Source organism: Monodelphis domestica, chromosome 3 (assembly GCF_027887165.1).
Source record: "Monodelphis domestica isolate mMonDom1 chromosome 3, mMonDom1.pri, whole genome shotgun sequence".
Lineage (NCBI taxonomy): Eukaryota > Metazoa > Chordata > Mammalia > Didelphimorphia > Didelphidae > Monodelphis > Monodelphis domestica.
Window position 1 is genome coordinate 19,418,900 of NC_077229.1, and position 23,309 is coordinate 19,442,208.

The 23,309-nt window shown below is 46.5% G+C and overlaps 1 protein-coding gene across 6 annotated transcripts in view; it reads left to right on the forward strand.

Moving 5' to 3' along the window:
• Positions 1–23,309, forward strand: part of MORC2 (MORC family CW-type zinc finger 2) — a 66,451-nt gene that overhangs the window by 23,643 nt on the left and 19,499 nt on the right. For 5 of the 6 annotated variants that reach the window (XM_056821475.1, XM_056821472.1, XM_056821474.1 and 2 more), the window contains exons 4-12: positions 12,014–12,082; positions 13,629–13,719; positions 19,353–19,461; positions 20,302–20,461; positions 20,582–20,693; positions 21,118–21,243; positions 21,726–21,805; positions 22,313–22,395; positions 23,019–23,104. In XM_056821475.1, coding sequence (XP_056677453.1) covers positions 12,043–12,082; positions 13,629–13,719; positions 19,353–19,461; positions 20,302–20,461; positions 20,582–20,693; positions 21,118–21,243; positions 21,726–21,805; positions 22,313–22,395; positions 23,019–23,104 — 887 coding nt within the window. In that variant the 5' untranslated portion in view covers positions 12,014–12,042. Of the gene's footprint in view, positions 1–12,013; positions 12,083–13,628; positions 13,720–17,924; positions 18,056–19,352; positions 19,462–20,301; positions 20,462–20,581; positions 20,694–21,117; positions 21,244–21,725; positions 21,806–22,312; positions 22,396–23,018; positions 23,105–23,309 lie in introns of those variants that run through there. The other variant, XM_056821477.1, reaches the window with a different exon arrangement.

Consider the following 23,309-nt stretch of genomic DNA (forward strand, 5'->3'; position numbering starts at 1 on the left):
AAGAGTATGTACTGTTTTATATACATACACACACAAGGACACAAGGTTTTTACAAATTGCCTTACTTGGTGTCTCCTTTGAAATTCTATTTGAATATTTTGGTAAAGATGATCAGGAAAAAAATGGCAATTTTTGGAGAGGATGAATGAACTGATGATGAAACGGAATTGGTTCAAGCCTTCTAGAAAACAATATGGAATTATATACAAAAAGTCATTCCAATGTATATACCCTTTGACCCAGTGATACTGCAAGGAATATTCCCAAGGAAATAAAGAGCAAATTGAGGATCCATATATTCAAGAATGTCTTCTAATAGCCCTTGTGATAGCAAAGCATTGGAAATGAAAGAGGGTGCTCATCCATTGGGAAATGAACAACTGCCCACTACACAAAATGCCCTCTTTTGTCACCATCTGGGCTTCCTTATTAGATTAAGATTAATATCTTCAAGTTCTTATTTTCCATAAAGTTTATTGATAATCTCTTGAAATAGAAAAGGTAGATAAGTATAGATTTAAAGTCTCTCTCTTCCTCTAAGTCTGACCATGTATAACTCATCCTGAAGGATTCTCTGTCCATCTCACCTGCCTGCTCAGGGAAGTAGAGAGCCAGGTGGGGTCCACCCACACCCTTTATTTACATTCATGGACGCAGTGCTGGCATGTAAAAAATGCCATGAAGCAGGTTGGCAATCCAGGAGGGGAGGGGATGAAATTCCCTCTACACATCCTTCAAAACTGAACTGAAATCTTACTTTGCAGAGTCCTTTGCAGTCTTCACTTACTCTCCAGACTTGGTTTTTCCTCTGTGGAAGCTCACCTTGGCCATAGAATTCCTCCTTTGGAAAGGGCTTTGCACTTGCGATCATTGGATAGTTCCTATAGGACCTCCAAGGAAAGTAGCCAGGTCAGCCCTGATCCCTTTCTCTATCAGACTCCTTTGCCAGCCACTATTTTGACTTCCCCATCTCCAGCAGCTGCTTTTTTTTTTTAAACCCATCCTTTCTTAGAATCAATACTGTATGTATTGGTTCTAAGGCAAAAGAGCAGTAAGGGCTAGGCAATGGAGGTTAAGCAACTTGTCTAGAATCACACAGCTAGAATGTGTCTAAGATCATATTTGAACCCAGAACTTCTCATATTTGAACCTGGAACTTCTCATATCTAGGCCTGGCTCTCCATCCACTCAGCCACCTATACCCCCCTCCCCTCCCCCCGGCCACAGTGCTTATGTGTTGTCTTCCTTCCATGGAATGTGAGCACTTTGACTCTTCCTTTCTGCTTGTATTTGTATTCCCAGCACTTAGCACAGTGCTCAGAACATAGGAAAAGCCTAGTATAGTGTTCCCCATCTCACTTTGTGTTCCTTTCTCTGAGATTACCTCCTAAAAATGTGACATACAGCTCATGTGTCTGTGGCTGTTTGTACATTGTCCCTTCTATGAAGATGTGAGTTCCTGGAGGGCAGAGACCATGATTTTGTCATTTTTTTGTAGCCCAGGGCCCGGAACAGTCCCTTTTGTATGTAGTAAGGGCTTAATAAAAGCTCATTGACTGATCTGAATATAATAAAATACTACAGTGCCATAATAGAGAGCAAATGTGACACATTCAGAAACTGGAGAAGGCTTTGGGCTATAGAGTGAGCATCTTGTGTTGGTCATGGAGAGCCTCACATGGGGAACTGGTCCAGCTTCCTGTTCCTCTAAAGTTCCACTTTGTAGTCTGGGATGCCAGTTTGGCTTTTTCTGTGCCCATGTTACCAGATCCTGATTGGGCTTGGAGAATGATGTTGAATTCATTAATTCAATCAACATTTTATGAAGCAACTGCCATATGTTAAACAGGCACATTGCCAAGTGCTAGAGATAAGAGAGTCAAAAGATAGTCTCTACCTATTTCAAGGAGCTCCCAAATTTATGAGGGGGAAAGGAAGCTGAAAAGTGAGAAGAATCAGGGAGTACCCAGCTCAGAGTCATGATGTTCCTGGTGATTCATGGCATTAAAAACCAAGTAGAGTCACTGATAGAAATGGAGATGGAGACATGTATGAACTTAGGCAAAAGATCAGAGCCAGAACAGAAAAAGAACTCTATAGAAAACTTTGAACTTGATTGGTGGAAGTCATGAATAGTGATAACATCCAGAGACTGAGGAAGCACCTTCCACATCCAAACATTGTTTTTACATCTATTATTTATCCGTATACTGTCTTCCCTTTTCTTTTCTCCACTCTCTAGTCCCCAGAAATGAAGCCTCTTTTGCAACAAGAGAGCACAGTTCATAAGGGCATAGATTTAGAATTTGAAGGGACTTTGGAGTCTCCCATTTTACAACTGAAAAGTTGAATCCAAGAGAGATTGACTTGTCTAAGTGGTGTGGAGGGTTACATTTGGGGGGGGGGGGGGCAAGGAGTTTGATCAAAAGCCAGTGTGCAGTTTATTAAACATAAAACACTTAGTTTATTTTTAGGAAATATAGATAGAAAATAGGAAGTAGGAGAGTGAAATAAGCTTATAATAGATTATAACTCTGCCCAAGATCCCATTCCTAACTAAATTTTTCTAGAAAACCCTACATCTATTTGCCTCAGAGGGGGCAGTATCTTCTACTAGGCCAAAGCCCTTGCCTATTCTCACTACTCTCTATCTGATAATATAACCACTATCTATCTACCTTATCTACCCAAGTTATTTGATAATCAATGAGGCTATTAGGGCCTTAATTCAGTTCTGTGACTCCAACCAGAGAGATTGTCAACTTCTCTCCAGGAGACCCAGAGACAAAAGTCCTTCCAATAGTCTGCAACTTACAAAACTATACCCTTCTGTCACAAACTGCCATGTGGCACAGCAAGGGGGTCTCTTACTGAAAAATATTTTTGCTCTTTTTTCTCTTAAATATAAAAAGGAGAAATTAATAAAAACTCTCTCAACAAAGCCCTCCTGAGGTCCATTGGGAGACCTGCCTTTCCCCAATCGATCTTTCAGATAAAACTATCCTATAATCTATGTTATATACAGGAAGAAATAAAGAAAATAAAAAACAATTCTTGCAACATGCAAGTCTCAAACAATATACAATTCCAAATATTTACAGTTATAGAAGTTACAACCACAAAATTCATACTATACATAAATAAAACCTATTCTTATTATACTTTACAGAAATAAGAACCTAAAGATATTCATAGACACCTTTATTATTATTATACACAAAAAAATTAAACTAGAAAATAAATAAGAATTTCATAACCACATGATATGCCTCTAAAAATAAGAACCTTATATATGCAATTAATATATATCTAATATTTGTTGTATATGCAATTTATATAACATATAAATCTAATATATACTTCCTGAGGTAGATATAATCTCAATATATACATTTATACATCTAATATATATTCTAATATATTATACATCTTCTATATCCCCCCTGAGGAGGATCTTGATCAACAGTTATAACACTGCCATTTACTTATCATTTAGTTTTAACTTTTTCCTATAAAACTAAAAAAACATAATTATTTCTACATAGAACTAATAAATCCTATGACATATAACAAATAACATAATAAAATAACAAATTGTACTTATCCATTACATTCCATTTCAAACCTTTACTGCGAAGTTCAGTATCCTTAAAATAATGTCCATTTGTAGTAATCCAGTGTTCTTGTAAATATTGTCCAGTTGTCTATTTGTAGTCTTCTTGAATCTCAATGTCCTTAAAACCAGTGTCCATTTGTATTTGTAATTTTGTCCTCAATGTATGCAGCTAATCATTTTCAATGGCAGGTATCTGGAATGGACCTTCCTAGGCTGACTGAGTTGCTTCTGTCCACTGAAAGTTTTTTATAGAAACTGTATCACCTGTAAGAGACTTTACATTTCACCTATAGTTCCTAGACCATAAAATTAAACTCTGGAAATTAGTGTTAAATACAAACATTAACAACATTAACATTTTTGACATCATTTGGAGCAAAGAACCATGTTACAATGTGGTTCATAGCTATCTAGGGAAGAATGGACGGGGATAAGTGTTGAAATTATATTTGGATCCGGAAAATTAAATGTTTCACTATTTGATTCCAGAGTCCTTTCTCCCAGGGCAAACCTTTATAAGGGATCATGTGTACCTCTCTGAGATTCCTCTCATTGAGGAGTTACAGTTCAACTATTACGTTGATGTACCCCATTGCGGTTATATTGTAACAAGTCATTTGCCTCAGTTTGGTTACTGTTTCTATTATTCCCATAATTTCCAAAATTGGAAATTGTTTCTGTTGTTATTATTTCTAGAATAGTTATTCTTAAAGTTCCCACCATTATTTCTAAAATTGCTGAATGTTTGATTCCAGCATCTACAATTCATCACCAGGTGTCCACTTTTCTGCACAAGTAGCACATTGGCATCTGGTTTGTATATACTCTTTGGGTTGTATATTCTCGCACAGGAGCAATAGCTAACCCCAAATTAGTATCACTTTTTTCAAACCTTTCAATTTTTCCCTTTAGTGCTTTTATCTTCTTTCTTAATACATCCACTAAATCACTATCATCGGCATCTTTCATTTCATGCCCATTATAAACATAAATTGCAGGTCCGTATTCATCCAGTTAGGGCAACTGGTTTTAAAATAGTCCTTGACTACTTTGCAACAGTTTATTACAAACTATCTTCTCAATTGTCTAATATCTTTTTCTCTTGTTAAGTTTTATGTCTAGGTACCTTCCTTTCAGTTCTATAAGTTTGTCCATGAACTGTGAAGGATTTTTTCCTATTCCCTGCTTAAGCTTTTCAAATTTTGTCCAGGTACCAGGTCTATCTGAACAAACTTTCATTGCATTAAGTATTGCCTCTCTAGCTCAATATAATATTACATAGTCATGGGGATCATTAAAAGTCTCAGTGAGGGTCAGCCTTCAGCCAGAGAATTGTACTCTCCTCCTCATTGGTAAACTTAATAATTTTTCCCTTTTCCCCTTTAGTTAGTAACTCATCTAGAAGATAGTCAAAATCAATCCAGATTGGATCAAATTGCCTGCATATTGTTTTAAGCTTTTTTATTACCACTATGGGATCCTCCTCAAAAGACGGGATGCTTGCTTATATCACTCCATATCCTGAAGTGTAAATGGTTTGTGGTGCCTAATAGTTACTGTCTCTTAGGATTAAAAGTTGGTATTCTTAAAGGGAATAGGCTAGGGTTTGTAGTTTCTTTCTTTTGACTTTTTAATTTTAGGTGCTTTGGTAAGAGAATTAGAAACAGTAGGAGAGGCAGGGTTAGTAGACTGAGCAATCATTTCTTTTTGTTCAGAGATAGTTTCATTTTGTTGTGTAATAGTTTTAGCCATTTGGGAGATACTATCTTCAATTTTGGAGATAGTTTCATTTTGTTGGGTTATAATTTTAGTCAATTGAGAGATACTATTTTCAATTTTGGAGATAGTTTCAGTTTGGTGGGCAATAGTGTTGTGTTTTTTTCCCCATTTTAATAAGTTTATTTAGTCAATTTAGAACATTATTCTTTGGTTACAATAATCACATTATTTCTCTCCCTCCCCTCTACCCACTCTTCCCGCAGCCAACACGCAATTTCATTGGGTATTACTTGTGTCCTTGATCAGAACCTATTTCCATGTTGTTGTGTACACTAGGATTTTCATTTAGAGTCTACATCCCCAACCATATCCCTTCGACCCATGTATTCAAGCAGTTGTTTTTCTTCTGTGTTTTTACTCCCACAGTGTTTCCTCTGAATGTGGATAGTGGTTTTTCTCATAGGTTCCTCCAAGTTGTTCAGAGTCACTAATGGAGAAGTCCATTACATTCGATTGTACCACAATCTATCAGTCTCTGTGTACAATGTTTTCCTGGTTCTGCTCCTCTCACTCTGCATCAATTCCTGGAGGTTGTTCCAGTCCCCATGGAATTCCTCCAGTTTATTATTCCTTTGAGCATAATAGTATTCCATCACCAACATATATTACAATTTGTTCAGCCATTCCCCAATTGAAGGGTATCCCCTCATTTTCCAATTTTTTGCCACCACAAAGAGCGCAGCTATGAATATTTTTGCACATGTCTTTTTCCTTATTATCTCTTTGGGGTACAAACCCAGCAGTGCTATGGCTGAATCAAAGGGCAGACAATCTTTTATCGCCCTTTGGGCATAGCTCCAAATTGCCCTCCAGAATGGTTGGATCAATTCATAGCTCCACCAGCAATGAATTAATGGCCCAACTTTGTCATGGGCAATAGTGTTAGTCATTTTAGAGATACAATCCTCAAGATATGCAACTTTTGTCTCCATTAATCTCTCTTTCAGTTGTTTCCTTTTCTTAGTAAGGATTAAACTAAATACTTGATACAGAGAGTATCTTAGAAACAATCCTGACAGAACAAATACTCTCATAAGCAGTATTAACTGGAGACCTTTCAAAACTATGAGATGTAAAATCTCAGTGAAAGTCCCAGGTATTGGGAGTTCTCTGAAGTAATGAGGCACTACCTCCTTCACCATTTATACAATGATTTTGAACACCATGGTTACACTCCTATCCTTTTCTTAATATTGGAAAGAACAAAAGATCATTAGATTAATCAAACTCCTACCTGGCTTGCCAGGCTGTGAAGAGTTAAATTTGGGGGGGCAGGAATTTGATCAAAAGCCAGTGTGCAGTTTATTAAACAGAAAACACTTAGTTTATTATTAGGAAATATGGAGAGGAAATAGGAAGGAGGAAAGTGAAAGTAATCTTATAATAGATTATAACTATGCCCAAGATCCCAATCCTAACTAAAATTTTCTAGAGAACTCTACATCTATCTGCCTCAGAGAGTAGTATTTTCTACTAGGCCAAAGCCCTTACCTATTTTCTATCTGATAATATAACTACTATCTATCTACCCTATCTACCCAAGTTAATCAATAATCAACAAAGCAAATATTAAGGCCTTAATTCAGTTCTGTGACTCCAACCAGAGAGATTGCTAGCAGCACAACCTCTCCCCAGGAGATCCAGAGACAAAAGCCTTTCCAGCAGTCTGCAACTTAAAAAACCATAGCCTCACCCTTCTAACTGTCACCAACTGCCAGGTGGCACAGCAAGGGGTCTCTTAATGAAAAAACATTATTGCTAAATATAAAAAGGAGAAATTAATAAAAACTCTTTTAACATTTGGCACAGACAGTAAAGAGCAGAACCCAGGTTTTTGGCCTCCAAATTCCACTGTACTTGAAGTTCAGCCAAAACCACCCTTATTGGCCCATAGTGGATGGTCCACACAGTGTTCTTTTCCTCTTTAATCCTGCCTGTCTCTGCTCAGAAGAAGCAGGTTCTTTCTTCTATTACATGGCCTTCCTGAATTCTTTCGATTAGAAAAGAGTCATAATGGGCCAATTAATACTACCCCCAAAGTGGAATTGACTGTCTCCCAGTGGGTGGAACATGAGCAAGTCCTATTAGAACTAGCCATCTGTGTGCAGTCAGAGCTTTGAGGAATTGGCACAAAGCCTATAATTATTAAGTTAGAAGAAAAGCTCAGATGCAAATAATTTTATTTGAATTTCCATTCAACTGTGCCTTTGATGCTGAAAGTTGGGAACTCTGAAGGCAGCTAAGGACCCCATAACAATGAAGAGGACAAAAGAGCCTAGAATTGGCTAGCCAACAGACATTTACCAAGGTGAAATAGAGTGCAATAAAGGCAATGTTGGTTTAGAATTCAGGCTCATTATAAGATACATCTATAAGAATAGATTCCAAGAAGTATCACCTTATAATAATGCAGAAGCTTGGGAAGCAGACATGAGGGTAGAGAAAAGTTGGTGGGGGACCCAGTGGTGCCCTGTCACCCCAAGGTTAGGGTCTCTCTTGGGTGAAACTAGCAGGAGGACAGCCTATTGGAACAGATATGTGGATGTTCCTAGGGGGATGGAGCACCTCTAAGAACTAGCATTCTCGAAAAGGTAATGGGAAATACAGCTGGACCAGACCATCAGTCTAGGAGTCAATGCTTGTCCTAATGGCTTGGAGGGACTGCTTTATAGGGCACTTCGGTTGGGGAAAGAGCTGAAGGACTAGAAGAAATTATGTACAGCTCATACCCCAAAAGCTAAGAGGATATCAGTAACTACAACTGGTGTTTTTCTTTTCTTTATGAAATCAAGGTGATAATCTAAATGGCCTTTGAGACATTCCTTGATGAAAATGTAAGGAAACAGGCAGGTTTTTACTAATACTTTCCTATAACAATTATAAACTTCTATTTTTACAATTGATCAGAAGGTAGAAAGAATGCAGCATCCCTAATTGTATGTGATTGTTGATGACCAAAATTAAGTTTAAAAAGGTATTTGCCATGGTAGACCCTTAAACGTTTTTACCAAGGAGCTCTTTTTTTCTTTTTTTTTTAACCCTTATCTTCCATCTTCAAATAAATACTGTGTCTTTGTTCTCAGGCAGAAGAGTGATAAGGGCTAGGCAATGTGGATTAAGTAACTCGATACAACTAGGAAGTATCTGAGGTCAGATTTGAACCTGGGATCTTCTGTCTCTAGGAACTCCCATTTCACTGACCCTCTCAGTAAGGAGTCTTTCATGCATCTGTTGAAATTGGGTAAAGTGCCTTACATGGAACTTCAGAGCTAACTGGCCAATTTTCTATGATTAATCTCATCTGAGGAATAATGCAAAGGTTTCTGCCAACCATAGATATTCACCACTGCCATGGAAGATGCCTTGTGTCAGATCTAGGTAGAAGAGAGATTCTCTAGAATCAGGACAGTCTGTTCAGATCCTTATTATCATGGATAATAGTATGCTGGTTAGATAAAGCCCCTCAGCACCTCCTCCCTGAGGTCTAGAAGTACTCAAAAGTAATTGATCTAACCATCCACTTGAGAAAAATTAAATGTGTGAAAGTCTCTCTTGTCCAGATTGATGAGCAGTTGAATGACCAGAGTGGGTTGGATTGTATTTGGAGAATTGGGCAGTGCTTTTAATCATCCTAAGTGGCTTTCAGCACGAAAAACCCGCTTTTCAACCCATAGTTGTCTTGGCAATGCACTAGGGTCACAAATGGATTAATTCAGTCTTAAAGGAGAGCAGAATGGTGCTAGAGAAGCTCATAGTGGGTATGAGCAGGCTGCACCAGACCAGGATTCAAGAAGCAAGATGAAGGATCTCATTAAGGAAATCAATGTCCATAAGTGGAGGCTGACTGGTTACGTTACAAAAGTAGAAGTTACAGATGGGGAAACTTGTAAAACCAACAAGACCCAGAGGAAATCCTTCATGGCTATGTTGGGGGAGTGTTGAGAACAGGACAGGATTCTAGGATCAAGGCCAGTAAAGGGAGTGCCTGTGGCAAAGAGGTCATCCTGAGATCTGAAATATAAATCCTGTTGTGTGCATTTGAGATGCCCAGCTTCCCAGGCTTATGTCCATACACCTTCAGCCCCATACTGCCCTCCTACCAGGCCCATAGGGAAATCACCCAGAACCCAGAGAAGCCATGGAACTTTTCATGGAAAGTAAGGAAGCCCATACATAGATGAATGGGCAATCATTAATACAATTGTCAAGCATTTATATAAGCACTTTGTACCAAGCACTGTCCTGAACACCAGACACAAAGAAAAAGATCTCTGCTTTTAGGAGCTCATCATTTCGTGGGGAGACAGCCATAGAAATAAGTATCCATACTAGATAATTTGAGTAGATGGAAGGGCCCTTTAGAGGAGAAAGACAATCATAGCTAGAGGACAGGGAAGGGGCCCTTGTAGGAGACTGTATTTAAGCTGAGTTTCAAGGCAAACCAAAGATTCTAAGAGGTGGAGGTGAGATGGGGGCATGCTCTAGTCATGGAGCACCGCCAGAATGCAAAGGCATAGAGACTGGAGATAAAAGCATTATGAGTGAGGAATGATGTATAGAATCATATGACTGGACTATAGAGTGTATTTGGGCCTGAGAAGTCCATTAACTAGCCCTCTGAGGAAATGTTCATTTGATTACTACTTGGGACTGGGCTAGGAGCTCTCCTTTTAAAGGGGCTGGCCTCCAGGACCCCATTGACTCTTACCTGGGGAAATGCTCCATCCACACTCCCTAAACCGGCAACCCTTGCTCTCACCAGCATCGCTCCTCTAGAAAAGACATACAGTAAGATTCATGATCTCTAAAGTTCTTACCTCTAAATCTGTGACTCTGTGGCTTACTTTGGGCCTCACGTATTTTTTTTTCCTCAATAAGTACTGTAAGGATAATTTTAGTGTTTTGACTTAAAATCTAAATTAATTGGTTGGCAGGGAGAATCCCAAATAATAAAATACCCAAGTCAGCTGGAAATTATGGTGATTTTAATTAATATAGAGAGAAGGAATTAAGGAGAAGAGAGAGAGAGGAAAGAGTCAATTTAAACTGCTCCAGCTCAGGCTGAGCCAGGCAGCAGTTAAAGGCCTTGGCCAAAGTGGCCTCCCTGAGCCTAAGGGAAAAGGAATCAGTCTTATCACTCACCATGAGACTGTTTTAAGGAATCTGAGTGAGCTCCTCCAGGCTGAGTTCCAGGATTGAACTGCCCGTAACTCCGAATCTCTAAAAGTCTGAATGTCCCACACTGAACTTTTCATCCTCTTTTATAGACCTTTCACTCTTGTGTCTCCTCCTCTAAATTTTCACATCTACCAATCACAGCAGATGCTTTTCTCCAGGACTGCCCATTCTTTAGTTCTCACCTTCTTTGGTTAGATTTTCTCCAGGACTGTCCACTTTTTAGTTCTCACCTTCTCTGATTAGATGATATCTTTTGAGCTACTTCACACTTCTTTGTTAAGTTCACCTTTTGTTAGTTACTTGACTTCTTTGTCATTAATTTAACCTTTATAGGTACTTAACATCTTTTCCTATTAGATCTAAAAATAGACTTAGCTTAGCTTTGTTCTAGCTTCACTATAAGATGAGAACTAAGTATCTTCATTGTTCAATCAGGAGATTACAACTTTATCTTCCCCTAAAGTATGTCTAAGTAGGGTGGAGTAATGTAAAGTACTACAAGACATTGCTGATTCTGTTGAAGAGAGTGTTTTCATTGTTACAACCAGGGGATAGCTAAATCAAATCTTCTAAAGTATGTCTGAGTAGGGTGGAGTAGTTTTTAAATTCACAGTACACTGCTTTGGGAAAGAAATTTGAGGCCTTTCTTATGTTGCTTCCTGATCTGACTTAGATTTCTAAGAGTTGTCCAGCTACTCCTCTCCACCCCCCTAGCCTTCCAAAAGCAGGCCATGGATGCCTGGAATCTGTTATGGGATCATTTGGGAGCCTACATCTGAGTTCTAGTCTGGCTTGGACTAGGCTTGAGTTTCCTCATGATATGTGGAGGACAGGGAATTAGGCTGGACAGCTCTAGGAGGAGGTCTCTGTGTCTTTACACATGCACACACATTCCAGGACATCCCAATCTACCATCCAGGATGTAGCAAAGCTACCATTTGAACTCAGCCAGATTATAGGGAAATAGAAACCCTGTCATACCAGGTACATGCTCTTTAGTCTGGGAAGGGGAAGACTTGCCAAGTTCAGGGGGTCGTTGGCCTCAAATATGGAAGCTTGTCAAGGAGAAGTGGAAGAAGACAAATTGGATCTGTGGTTTAAAGCTGCCACAGACCTGATTTCTGCCTGATGCTAGAAAGAGATGGTCCTGATGAGAGCTAGTTCAGAGTGGCATTTCAAGAGGTCGTCTTGCAGAGGCCATTCAAGTTTCTGGGGTGGGGTTGGACTGGTCCAGATGCCCTCTGAGGTTCCTTCCTTCTCTGAGTCTGACATCAAGGTCAGTGAGACATTGCCTAGACTGAAAAAAGGTTAAGAATCCTGGTGAGGACTTCCCCTCCAGAGCTCCTGTGAGCCTCTGGGACTGCTGGGACTTGCAGCTTGGTTTGTTCCCTCACACTGCCACCCACTGACCACTGACTGTCTTCTGATGCTTCTTCACAGAGCACCGGGAGAACCTGCAGGGAGGGTTCATGCTCTGTTTTCTGGATGATGGCGCAGGAATGGATCCAAGTAAGTGTCTTGGCAGGGGTGCTGGGAAAGGGATAACCCTTTCACAAAACTCTGCTCCCATGGGATTCAGGGGTCCACTTGGGAACAGAACCACAGTCATCTCTTTTGCTTAAACCCTTGTCTTAGAATCAATATTAGGTATCACATATTAAGACAGAAGAGGGGTAATGGCTAGGCAATTAGGGTTAAGTGACTGGTCCAAGGTCACATAGCAAGGAAGCATCGGAAGCCAGATTTGTACCCAGGTCTCCTAATTTTAGGCCTATGAAACTGCTTTCAAAATCATGTCTTTTGATGCATAAACTAGGACACACAGACATGATTACAAAGGAAGCCAAATGGCAGTGAAAATAAAGAAAAGTCTTTTTCTCCCCATCCAAGGTAATGAAACTCAGATTATCTCTCCTAAAGGACTGTCCTACCTGGACAGAAGCTAGGATCTAGAAAGGTTCTCCTCAAACAATACTGGGCTCATCAAGGTTGCTTCTTGCAGAGTGGCCTTCACCAACCTTGGTCACCTGCTGTCAGAGGGGTGCTAAGTGGGAGTGACTGTTTTTGGAATTTGCCATTCATAACTCCACGTGGAACCTCAAGGCCTTGTTTGCAGGTCAAGGAGAGGACTTCCAGAATCCGTGAGGCAGTTGTGTTTGCTGTGGCATTACAGTCAGCCGGAACTTCTGTCTAAAAACGGGCCCATCTCTCTCCAGTTCTCTGTGATTCTGGGGGCAGTCCCTTGACCTTTCTGAGCTAGGGCTTCCTCCTTCCAGCAGGAGGTCCCAGCATACCTGAGAGAAAGGAGCCAGGACTGCTTTATACAGGGGAACACGGAGCCCTGGGTCACACGTGGTAGACTTTGAAAGAGTCTTCTATGGTCAATCTCAATGCTGCTCTCTGGGAGGAGAGGGTCCCTAGGTTTTCATGCTTTACAATTCTCTGGCCCTCGATTTAGGTGCCAAGAGTAAAAGAGAGCACTACAGACTTAGAATGGCCCAACTGGATGGGCCCTCGGAGGCTCCCAGATCAGCTCAAATCCTGACCCACTCTGAGCCATCCCCCACAAGTGCTTGTCAGATGGGGCAGCCTATTCCCCCTTTTGTCCCACTTGCTGCTTTATAGCGCCTCCTCCCCAACTCTCCTTTGTCGTTATCCTGCCTGCTCAAGAAGCCCAACATACACACAGGTATTCTCCGTCCAGAGTCTTGCTGAAGTCCCCACTCCCAAGGCTGTGATTGCCCATCTTTGGATACTTTGCAGCTTATCAATGAATGCCTCACTAAACTTGGTCCCAGGAGGGAGCGCAGGCCCCCAGTGTGCCCCTAGGCCTTCGCTGTCATGGTGCATGTCGCACCTGCTGGCTGGAACATCCCAGATAGTTTTCCGGCACAGCTCCCTGACTGGCTCACCTTCACCCCAAGGGTGGTTGTCCCTATCGTTTCCTCTTTGATCCAGCTCAGTGTGCGGGCATGTCGGGATGCTCCGGGATCCTGGTGCTGGCAGTCAGGCTTTCAGCATCCCCTTCCAACTCTTCCAATGTTTCATGTTTTAGGTGATGCTGCCAGTGTGATACAGTTTGGGAAATCAGCCAAGCGGACCCCTGAATCCACTCAGATCGGGCAGTACGGAAACGGCTTGAAATCGTAAGTGTTGGGGCAGTCTGTCTGAGATTCAGCTCAGCTCAGAGACCTCTCAGTGCTGTTGAGTTCCATGAGAGAGACTTCAGTGTCCTTTGTCTCCTCCCCACTCCCAGCTGCCCCCATCATCCTCCACTGTCACTAAATTCTACAGCTTATTAATGATTCCTTTTGCCCACCTTTGGAGTAGGAGATAATTCAGACAAAACCAGATGGCTTTACTAGGAAGCTATTGGGGGGTCCTGTAAAGTTCTTGAGAGTTAGGAAGTTGTTGAAAGTAGGTTTCTTTTCAAACCAGTTGTTGAGGGGTGTAGTGGCTAGGTGGCTCAGTGGATAGAGAGCCAGACCCAGAAATGGGAGGTCCTGGATTCAAGGGTGACACTTCCTAGCTGGGGTGACCCTGGGCAGTTCACTTAACCCTCAATGCCTAGCCTTTACTGCTCTTCTGCCTTGGAACTGATACTTATCATTGATTCTAAGACAGAAGGAAAAGGTTGTGGTTTTCTTTTAAACCAGTTGTTGGGGGGCTGTGTCTGCTTTTCTTCAATTCTAACACTCCCAAGGTGAATCACGGCCCTGGATGGGTAGTTGTCCTTTTCCCCTTTGAAGAATCCCTCATTGTTACCACTGCTGCAGCATCACCGCCCTGGACAGGTACTTCAATGCCTTTTGGGGGTTCTCGGGGATCTGCTGAAGACTACAGGCCCCTCATGACAGTCCTGCCCACATGAAAAGTATTGAGTGTGATGCTAGCAGCAGTCTTGTCAGAGGACCATCCTAGCTAACACTGAGGAGGCTCACTACAAAGCCAATCTCAGGGCACTGATGGAGCCACAGCAGTTCACAGGGCATGGCAGATGGCAGGCCCATGATCCACAACGATATGGGGAAGATAGGCCTACAGGGACAAGAACTAGCAGGGTAATCCTTGAGGTGCTGAGATGGGGCTGATGCTACTAGGACACTCCCTGCCGGCAGCCAGGAACCCCTAGGCTTACTGACCCCAGAGAGCACCCTTGTCCTTGCTGGCTGGTTTCCCTTCTCAAGCTCTAGGCTCCAGTTTGTTTGGGGTTTGGGACATGCTGTTCTGGCTCCGTGCAGCCTCAGGAGAGAGATTTCTATTTCTGAAATGCTCACTTCCAGCTGCACATGCCTTTGGGCAGAATCAGAGGATTTAGGAGCCAGAGTTGATGCAGATGGAAACCCCAGTCTGGTTCTCAGACCTGCCATAGCATGGCAGTGGGGCATCTTTGTCCTGAAGAAGGAGCTGCGCTGAAGGGCGCTGTGCCCACAGGTTGGGTGTAGGGAGTGACCCAGAGAAAGGAAGCCGTGATGACTCCTGCCCCCCAGAGCTTGCCATCTAGTTGGGGTGCTCCTTTGGGAGACTGGCAAGAGGAGCACTGGCTCTAAATGGGAAGACAGCATCTTTGGTCTTTCCCCTCCTCCTGCAGTGGTTCAAGGACATTTCGTGGAATGTTTGGATTGCTGTGGGTTAGGGAGAGCAGATGTAGTTACTTCACCAAATGTGGGAGAGTGGGGCTACTTGTGCATTGGTAAGCCGGTGGAATGCTCTTCTGGACACCTCATCTTAGCAAGAGGGTACCCAAGCCGGGCAGTACTCCAGCAGGGTTTATGCAGAAGCTGGGGGTCCAGGGGTGAGAGCTTTTGGAAGGACGGTCCCTGGGAATCGGCATTACACTTGTTATTGGCCTGAATCCTAGAGGGCAGAAGCAGGAGCAGTCATCAGCCGAAGTTCAGCGCTGTTTGAGCCAGGGCAGCCCAACCCTGGGTATACGGAATGAGACCATCCTCGGTCTAAGAAGTGATGTTTATGGGGAGGCGGCTTGGTGTGGTGACTAGGGCTCCCGACTTCTAATCAGGAAGACACATGTTCATGCCCTGCCTCCCACACTTCATAGGCAGGTCACTCGCCCACTCAGGGCCTCAGCGTCTCACCTAGAAAATGAGAAGAGTTGCCGTAGATGCCCTCTAAGGTCTCTTGTAGCTCTGAGTCCAGATAAGTGTGTGCAGTGAATACAGGGGCAGCTTTTTGGAGGCTGTGGGACACTGGCAGCTGGGAAATAGGGAAAAAACGTCTTGGACAGTGTGGTTTGCTCAGAATTTCAGAAGATGCCTGCGGTTTGACAAGAGAAATCAGGAGGGAGGGAATTCCGAGTGTGGGGGCATCAGTGCAAAGATACAGGAATGGGAAATGGAAGTGGACCTCAAAGGGCTGGGAGGAGGGGGATGTGTGAGGAGGGAGGAAAGGAAGGTGGGGCCGAGGAGAGGACTCCAGATGCTGCACAGAGACTGCCCCCTCTGGAGAGGGGGCTTCAGGGGCCAAGAGGCTAACAGTGAACATGTCAGCGGAGGCTGCATCCGTGCAGGTCTGCAAGAAAGCCGATGAATAGCAAAGGACTGGATTGGAAAGGGTGTCATTGCCAGCACCGTTGTCACGGTCCTCCTCCTCAGTGTGATTGTCAGTCCTCATCCCCATCATCATCCTTGTCCCTAGCATCATGGGACATTCACCTGGAGCCCCTTACCACTGATAACAAATGGTGTCCCTGGGAGCCAGACAGGCCTTTTAGCTCTTTCTTATGGTGGAAAGAGGTGGCTGAGGCTCAGGGGAACCTTCCCAGGAGGGGTTGGAGCTGGATCCAATGTCCTTGTCATGACAAGACCTGATGCTCAAGCCTTTGGGCCTTTCCTCCCGCTCTTCCCTCTGCTGTTCCCTCTTTATCTGTTTGTTCTGGAACACCCAGCCAAGCTGCCTTCCTCCATGGAGGGGCTTCCCTGATCTCGACCCAGTCAGTCATTTCCTCTTTCTCAGACATCATATTTGAATTCTCTCTTGCACTTATAAAAGGTTGGGTAATGAGCTGTCCAAATGAGGAAAAGCAGGGAGTTCTGCCCCACTGTTGGATGCCAGATTTCATGTCCAGCTTTTGGCACCTTTCCACCAAAGGACGATGGCTAAATTGAATACATGATGGAGGCAGCAGGAGTCAAAAGACTTGCATTCTAGACCCTTTGCTTGTTAGAGAGGCAGACGCTTCACTGCACTTTTATTTTTTTTCCCTTGTAAATTAAGGGGAAACAAGCTAGGCTGGATCATTTGATAAGGTCTCACCCAGCCAGGAACCCGGAAAGGTTATTGCCAAGTTAGGGCAAAAGAAAGACAAATCCCAGTAATTTGCCAAGAAAAACCTTATGAAGGGTAAGTGCAGTTCAGCATCCCCAAAGAGTTTGCATGATGCCAGCACCTTGGGCAGCGAGGGAGGAGGAGGGTGTTGCTCAGAAGGTCCCATTGCCCGCCCGCCCGCCCAGGAAGGGTCATTGGCTGTTGTGCCTGCTTTGTACGGGGCTCTGTTGGGGCTTAAGTCACCGTGATGCTTGTCTGCTGTCCTGAGCTGATGTTCAGGAAGCCCCCCCGGCCCCCAGGAGAGGGGTGAACAGCCCTGACGGTAGCGTGCCCTTTGCTTCTCACCCAGTGACCGAGGCACTGCCAGCGGGTGTGCCACATTGGCTGGCTTTGGAAAGACCCCAGCTCGTAGGTGGCCTCTCCAGGAAGGTCATCCATCTGCAGGTTCACTTAGACAACAGGAATCTTAAAGACCCAGAAAGATCTGGAACATGCAGACGCTTTCCTTAGCTTATGTCGGCCAGCGTGTGCCCAGTGGGGAGAGCTCTGGGCTCAAGCCCGGCCTCCAACTTAGGATCTGGATGTTTGTGTCTCCACCAGCACAGGGTTGGGGGTGGGGGTGATGATCGCTTTGTCCCCTCGTTGGGACTATTGTAAATAGATTGGATATTTGGCAGGTTGTTAGATGGTTGAGGCCTACTTCTGTCTGTAAAGGTATCTGGGGAACTCGGTTTTTCTTGGCTTCCTTGGCAAGAATCCCAGATCGTATTTTTAGTGTCCCCTTCCTCCCAAAGATACCCAGGAGACTATCGATAACTCTTGACTCATCCCTTCTTTCCCTTTGTAACACTGAAGCTCACAGAGGGGGTGGGGGTCTGAGAAAGGCGTGAGAGGGAAGAAGCCCACCTTTTCCCAAAGGACATTCTCTAGGCACATGTGGGCCATGTGTGAGGAGGAGGAGGAGGAGGAGGAAGAAGGCCAGCTTAAACTATTGTATAAACTGATGTTTAAAGTCGTGTGTGGGCTTTGGAAGCTACACAGAGGAGTCTGTGTTTGATCCTAGCAGCAATAGGGAGCCGCTGATACTTAATGAGGAGTGACCCGCTCGTTAGTGAAATCATGTGCACCTGTTTGGAGTGAGCCAGGACTGAGGCAGGGAAGCCCGCTGAGCCCCAGGCCATTTTCTGTTCAGGCCAGGTGAGAGGTGGTGAGGTGAGCAGGGGGTGGCTGTGTGAATGGAGAGAAGAGAGGGGAGCCCTCCAGGGGCTCCCCACATGTGCACCCTCCTGTTGGTGGGCCTGCTGAGGATTCCGGGGACAGAGGAGGGACCCTGATGGCCTCCCTGGTGAGGGGGAGGCGGAAGCCTGGCTTCTTTCATTTTAGAGAGCTGCCCCTTCTCTGGGGGCTTCCCCACCCATTCTCTCAACTGAGTCTGGCCAGCAGGGCCAGCTGTCTCCATCACCAAGCCTGTGCCAGGGGGATGCCCCTTGGGCCTCTTCCCCTGAGTGCACCCCACCCACCCATTACCACCATGGTGAGGACATGAGAGGGAATTGTAGAGAAGGAGGGAAGGATCACCATGGGGGGACATCTGGCAAACCAGGTGAGGGGAGCAGACACTCGATGTCTTTAGGGACAAAGAGGGCGGATTGTCCTGACAGGGGCAGTCTATCATTTGTTTTCCAGCCATGATGGAACATTTGAAAACTTTGGAGGCTCCTCCAGACGGAAAGTGACTGCCGTGGGGTGTGGGAGGGCCTGGAACCAAGTGTTGTGACCTTCCTGAGCTCAGAGCACATTTGTTAAGAAGCCCTTGCCCTCAGGGAGCTTCTGCCCCACCGTGCTTGCAGGGGGGAGGAGGTGAGGCCCCGGGGTCACCTGGCACTTTGAGGGGGTTGGCATGAGATAGCTAGGCCCAGAGATGTACAAGGGGTGCGTCTGTGGCCAGAGTTGGGCCCAGTAGATGCCGGTACCCCCAACCCCACCTCCCTCCTCTTCAGGTGGCCCTTTGTGGACAGGTCATTTCCCAGACTAGAGAGCAGGGACTGGATTTTAGCTTTTTCCTGGCACTCCTGCCTTTGTATCCCCATGCTGAGTGGGGGCCAAAGAAATGCTTGTTAGCTCGCTCTGGGGAGACGGTGCTCCTAGGGGTATGTGGGAGCCCCCTGTGCTCCCAGAGAGCATTTCCCAGGAAAAGCCACAGAGTAGATGGGGAAAAAGAGGTGATGGGTTAAAAAGAAGGGATGGAACTTGCCAGGTAAGCGCTAGATGAAGGCCTCCCCCAGGTGGGGGTGAGCAGGCTCTGTCTGGCTTCCTCTGAGAAGCAGAGACCCCAGCCTTGGAACTAGAACACAACCTGGCTTGGGTGACTGCAGAGCTCAGTCACCCAGTGTTCTCCCCCAAGTGCTCCAGGACTCCCAGGAGAGAGAATGGGATTCTTCAATCAGAGACCCCCTTTCCATGTCCAAAGAGCACTGTTTTGTTTCTTCTCCAGGGGGTCCATGCGTATTGGGAAGGATTTTATCCTCTTCACCAAGAAGGACGACACCATGACCTGCCTCTTCTTGTCTCGGACATTTCACGAGGAAGAAGGCATTGACGAGGTAGGCAGGTTGCTGTTTGGCTTCAGGGAGCTCCTTCACACTCGGCGGGCCCGGCCTGCATGCCAGGCTTCTCTGACACACTGACCCTTTCCCAGCCCCTGCCTGTGGGGTTTGGGGGAAGCACTGCCCCCCTCTAGGACTCTTTGCTTCGGTAGAATGGTTAGGAGGACTAGTGCTTTAGAGAGAGGATGAGGCCTGGTGGGCACCAGGAGAAATGCGATGGGGAGAGCCCTCTGCCTTGTGCCCAGATGGACCCTGGGAGAGTGCCCATCTTCTTGTAGCTTTTCTGTATGCCCCAGAGGGAGCCTGGCACTGACTCCTAAACAGGGTGTCCATGAGAGGATACCTGGAGCAGCCGCCTGGTTCTAGGTCTTTCCAAGGCTGACATTTTCAGAACATGAAGCTTTTGGTTCTTTGTCCCTGTGGCCAACCCGCAGGTGCCATGGAGCCTGACCACAGCTTTGTGCTTTGGTTTCTTAGCTTCTGTAGCTGCTTCAAGGGAGACGACAAGCTCCCTGTCACGGGAGAGCTTCAGAGTGAGGCTGGAGGGCCTCTGTGAGGGTGGGGATATATGGCTGAGGAGATGCAGTCAAACTGGAGAACCCTCCACTTCTTGGGGGGGCTCCAGAGCTTTGCACCCTCTAGTCTGGAATGAGGGCTCTTCCTAGTCCCTCTGCTTTCTCAGTGTTCCGTGAAAAGATCCTGCTCTCTTAGACTCCAAATGAGCCAGGGCGGAGATGCCTTGTCAGTGTGGGTCCCACCACGGAGGGTCCCCTCCTCTGCCCCCAGCCCAGCTCTTGTCAATGTTGAAGGGCCGTGTCCCTCCCCTCTTGTGTCCAGGTGATTGTCCCACTGCCCACCTGGAATGCCCGGACTCGCCTGCCCATCACAGAAAATATGGACAAGTTTTCCACCGAGATCGAGCTCATCTACAAGTATTCACCCTTCAAATCTGAGCAGCAAGTAATGGATCAATTTAAGAAGATCTCTGGGGATTCAGGTAAGGGGGGCCCTCCCCACAAGGATGGGCATGGCCAGGCCTGTCTCATCACCTGCAGGGGGTGGGGGAGAGGAACGATGGGCGACAAGGACCTGAATGACCTCTGATGTCTGCTCCTAGGCACGCTGGTTATCATCTTTAACCTCAAACTCACAGACAATGGCGAGCCTGAGCTAGACATTATGTCGGACCCCCGGGACATCCAGATGGCAGAGACATCCCCTGAGGGCACGTGAGTACAGACAGGTTGGGTTGGGGGTGCGGATGCTGGCTCGGGCACCTCTGCACCAGCTGGGCACAGGCCCTTGGGCTGCATGCCCGTGCTGGCATAGCTGTGTAGAGAGGCCCCTTCTCCCTCCCTCCCTCCATGTGATGCACAGGCAGAAAAGGAGGATCCCCCCATTTTCTAGAGGAAAGTACATTTCAGAGAGAGCCAGGCAGGCCTCTCCCCTTACCCTTGGCTGCTCCCTTACAGCCGGCTCTCAGCCAAGTCCTTCATTGGTCAGAGGAGGGTGTAGGAGAGAGGACTTGCTTGATCAGGGCCCCTGTGGGGCAGTTAGTGGTGCAGTAGTTTCCGGGTCAGCATTAGGACTCGTGGGGGGTGGGCAGACTCGCCAGGCAGAGGACAAGCTAGGACCCGGCCCTCCTCTCTGCAGGAAGCCTGAGCGCCGCTCTTTCCGTGCCTATGCCGCCGTCTTGTACATCGACCCCAGAATGAGGATCTTCATCCATGGCCACAAGGTGCAGACCAAGAGACTCTCCTGCTGTTTGTACAAGCCCAGGTAGGCCTCAGAGCCCCAGATCTGAAGATGCCCTGTGGCTGAATACTGAGGAGGAAGCCCTACCTTGTCCTAGGTCTCCCAGGAGGCAGAGGTGGGTGCTGTCTACTGTGCCCCCTTGTTCTGTCAAAGGGAAGAGGGGCCCAGAACCTGGCCACTGCCACGTGTGCCTGCACCTGGACAGGTGGGCCCACCAGGCGGGGAGGCTGAGCCCCCACACCACAGAGAGCTCTTATTTGGGACCTGGAAGGCAGAGCTCTTCTTTGGGCATCATGACAGGAGGCCAAGAGCAGATCCCCAGCTCTGTTGGTGGGACTTGTTTGTGCCCTGGGATCGCTGGCCCCACACACGTCCAGAGGGGCAGGGGTGCTCCCTTCCCTGTTGAGGGGTAGTCTTGGCTTTGTGGGAATTGGTAGGGGCTGGCGGCTACCTCTCTTGGGACGATGCCTTTTTCCTGGAGGACTTGGCTCGTTCTCTTGTTGCAGGATGTACAAGTACACCTCCAACCGCTTCAAGACAAGGGCCGAACAGGAGGTGAAGAAAGCAGAGCACGTGGCCCGAATAGGTAATGGGAGCCCGGCTGCCCTGCTCCTGTGGGCCTGCTCCTGTGGGCCCTTTCCCATCTGGCCTCCAGGCTAACCCCGTGTCCCCTCGGCAAGGTTCCCCCTTCTAAAACTGCTCTAGGGACAAGGCTGGCCCTTCTGTTCGTTCTAAAGCTCGATGGCGGGCCTTTAGCTTCCCTGGTGAAGGACCCGGTTTCTCTCCCACATGCTTGATCTCTTGGTCCTGAAGCCAGCTCTCCATCCTCGCCTTGCAGGCTAAGCACCTTCACCATCTGCTATGGGGAAAAGGGAGAGAGGCTATGGATTTGTCATCCCCGGCCCCATTATATGGAGGAGGGAATAGAGGCCCACGGTCAGATGGGGAATTAAGACATTGGCTGTCTCTTGGACCAAAGGGTTGCAATTCACAGATGCCACATTCTCGAGCCACCCCATCCCCTTCTCCTTTACCAAGGGCTGCCCTCCCAGTTCCTTCCCACATGCCTCAGTGTGGCTTTGTTTGGTTTCAGCGGAAGACAAGGCTCGAGAGGCCGAGAACAAAGCCCGAGCATTAGAACTAAGACTCGGAGGAGACCTCACCCGGGAGTCCAGGGTAAGCTCCCGGGGCTGGTGGCAGACACTGTGCACGGGATTATCCACCTCCCATCTTGGATCCTTGCCCCAGAAGACAGGTTTTGAGTATGACTGATTCTGAGGGGCCTGTGACCCAGGCTTAGGGTTAGGAGAACCCCCTTCCACTGTCCTCTCCAGGGCTGAGGGTGGCCCTCCCTCCTCCCAGAAGCAGGGGCCCCTGGGCATGGCACCATTGCCGAGAAGGCTTCTTTACTGACTTCAGATCAGGTTCCTTAGAACTTGGGCCCATAGTTCTGGGGCCGAGCGGAATCGGCCTCCTCTCACAAAACCAACCCCTCGGATGCTAGTTGCCTCAAAGGCAGCCTCCTGGGTTTTCTCGGTCACTCCTTTGGAAACTTCCTCCTCCATGCCAAGTGCTGGGGATACCCAAAAAGCAGTCTCTTCTTCCTCTGATGTCCCCGCCCCGCTCTAGCTCATCCCCCTCCTCTGGGGTGCTCCTGCCCCTTCTGAAATGGGTGCCTCCGAACAAGCTGAAGCTTGCAGGATGATCACCACTTCCCTACTGAGAGCCAGTGGCTCTGTGCCATCTGCAGGAGTCAGGGCTTTGTTTTTGAAGTGCCGTCCTGTCTCCCCCCCCTCTAGGTGGCCTTACGGCAGGTCCAGGGCACAGCCATTAACTTGCGCAGGGAAGCTGACATCAAGAAGCGCATCAGAGAAGCCAAACAGCGGTGAGTGCAAGGGGTGGCCCTGGCGAAGCTCCTCCTTTAGCCTTGGGCCCAGCAGAGCCCCGGGCACGTCCCGGCAGCTTTCTGGGCCTCCACAGACGCTGACTTCAGCAAGGACATTTGCCCCCACATGGCCACCTTTTATGGATTAGATTAGGAGATGTATTCGGCCTCGGCACCGAGGGAGCTCAGGCTCAGGAAAGGGAGG